Source organism: Papaver somniferum, chromosome 1 (genome assembly GCF_003573695.1).
Source record: "Papaver somniferum cultivar HN1 chromosome 1, ASM357369v1, whole genome shotgun sequence".
Taxonomy (NCBI): Eukaryota; Viridiplantae; Streptophyta; class Magnoliopsida; order Ranunculales; family Papaveraceae; genus Papaver; species Papaver somniferum.
The window spans coordinates 177,874,682-177,876,958 of record NC_039358.1 but is presented as its reverse complement, the minus strand read 5'-3'; the positions used below and the strand labels follow the sequence as shown (position 1 = coordinate 177,876,958).

Genomic DNA, 2,277 nt, shown 5'->3' with positions numbered 1-2,277 from the left:
GAAAAAACATACATCCTACACATCTGTTCTTTGCAGATGATGTCTTCATCTTTTGCAATGGGGAGAAAAAAAGTTTACTGGCTCTTATGAAGGTACTTGAAGATTATCAGAAAAGTTCTGGTCAGAAAATCAACAAAAGTAAAAGCAAATTATTCATTGATGGCATTACTGATCAAAGGAAAATGTTGATTAAAAATATAATGCAAATGGAGTTAAGTAGCTTTCCAGATAAGTACCTGGGAGTGATCCTTACAACTGGAAGGGTGAAAACTAGTACTATTTGGACAATAGTAGAAATGATGCAACACACATTAGCTACATGGAAAGGTAAATTATTGTCTTTTCAAGAAAGAATTGTTCTAGTTAAATCAGTACTATGTAGTATCCCAATGTATAATATGGCTATATACAAGTGGCCTGCTTCCATTATCAAGATATGTGAGAAGATTATAAGAAATTTTATTTGGTATGGAGACAGTGACACAAGAAAATACACTTCTTTTGCATGGAGGAAAGTTTGCACTCCTTATGGTGAAGGGGGTCTGGGAGTTCAAAGACTAGAAATCAAACAAAACTTTTCTTATGAAGATGATGTGGAGGATTCAAAATTCAGAGGAAGACTGGGAAAAATTCTTCAGAGCTAAGTACCAAAACAAATATGGTCAATGGAACACTAATTGGCAGTTATCTTCAGAGTGGCCAGGTTTGAAGTAGGCTTGGGAATCTCTCAATGATGATATAAGGTGGATCATAGGTGATGGGCAAAAAATCTATGTATGGTTTGACATATGGATAGGAGATAAACCTTTGATTGATCAAGTGGGATTCACATCTTATGTGAAAAACAATGCCTTGCTAAAATTTTCAGACATTTTACAGCATGGTGAGTGGTCCTTACCTTATTACATTCAGCAAATACTTCAATTCAAAGTAATGCCACCTGTAGCAGGAGGGGCAGATGAGTTAATTTGGATTGGTGATTTAAAAGGTTCCCTCTCAGTTAAAGCAGCAGTTCAAAAACTTATATTCAAGGAACAAACTCTTCATTGGACTAAGTATATCTGGAATTCCTTTATCCACCCTAGTGTATCTAGCAATGTATGGAAAATCATTCAAGGCATCTATATAGATGATACAATTATGGTCAATAAGGGTATGACATGGTATCAAGATGTTGTATTTGTGAAGAAGATCAAGACAGTATGGAGCATTTGTTATGGAATTGCAGGATCAGTGATGAAATTTGGAAGTGGATTTGCTCTTTCTTCCAATTTCTTCAGCCTATGTCTTTCAATGATATTTGGAAGTGTGCTAAAAATAGAAGTCCCTTGATCAAGCAGGTATGGCTTATGTCAGCCTGTATTATTCTCAAGGAATTATGGTTCCAGAAAAACAAGAATTTTTTTGAAGAAATCAAGCCTAACATTCAAAGTTTTAAGTGAAGAATAATGAAATTGATAAATGAAGGTGGTCTGAGAATAACAGGAACCAAATGGAATCAAAATTATGATTTGAGTATCATAGCAATATTTTAACTTGGATCTTAGGAATTCTAAGTTTCAAGAAATCAGGGAATGTCAGTGGCTCCCTCCAGATTTTGGTTTCACAATGTTCTGCTGTGATGGCTCTTCTTTTGGAAATACAAGTGCTGCTGGATTTGGAGTTGTTGTCAGAGATCATGATTGTCAAGTACTTGGTACTCTCACTGGAGGAATAGGTATTGCTTTTAACTACACAGCAGAAGTTTATGCAATTATTTGTGCAATGGAATTGGCAATAGAATGGTGTAAAGAAAAGATTCTAATTGTCTCAGACTCACAAATAGTAATGAATGAATTTATTCATGGACAAATTCCTTGGTTCATAAGAAGCATATGGAAGCAGGCTGTGGGTAAGTTTTCACAAATCAAATATAATCACTGTTATAGGGAGGTTAACTTTTCAGCAGATTCTGTTGCAAAGAAAGGTGCAAACTTGGCTCCAGGTGAAAGACAACTTTACACAGGAAGACCTTCTTCTCTGAGAAGAGTTGAAATGTCAAATGTGAAGTATCATAGATTCTGTTAAATGTTGTATTGGGCTCTATGTATCAAGCCGAGGTTTGCTTTCTCACTTTAGTCTTTTGTCCAAAATTTGTAATCTCTTGATGTAATTCCCTTTATATTTTAATAAAAATAAATGTGATTCAGAAAAAAAGAAAGATTTAATACGACTAGCAATAAGATATATATTAAAAGAGAAACAACGCTAAGTTGGATCCCAGACGATCAAGTATGT

At 34.7% G+C, this 2,277-nt stretch overlaps 1 protein-coding gene across 1 annotated transcript; it reads left to right on the top strand.

Annotated features, from left to right (window-relative positions):
* Window positions 1-1,608: 1,608 nt before the first annotated feature.
* On the top strand, window positions 1,609-2,067 carry LOC113354812. Its single transcript, XM_026597878.1, has one exon. It carries the CDS (start codon window positions 1,609-1,611, stop codon window positions 2,065-2,067), a length of 459 nt encoding a protein of 152 aa, XP_026453663.1.
* Window positions 2,068-2,277: the final 210 nt, after the last annotated feature.

Coding starts and splice junctions, on each gene's coding strand:
- LOC113354812 (XM_026597878.1), top strand. CDS start 1,609: ATGTTCTGCTGTGATGGCTCTTCTTTTGGAAATACAAGTGCTGCTGGA.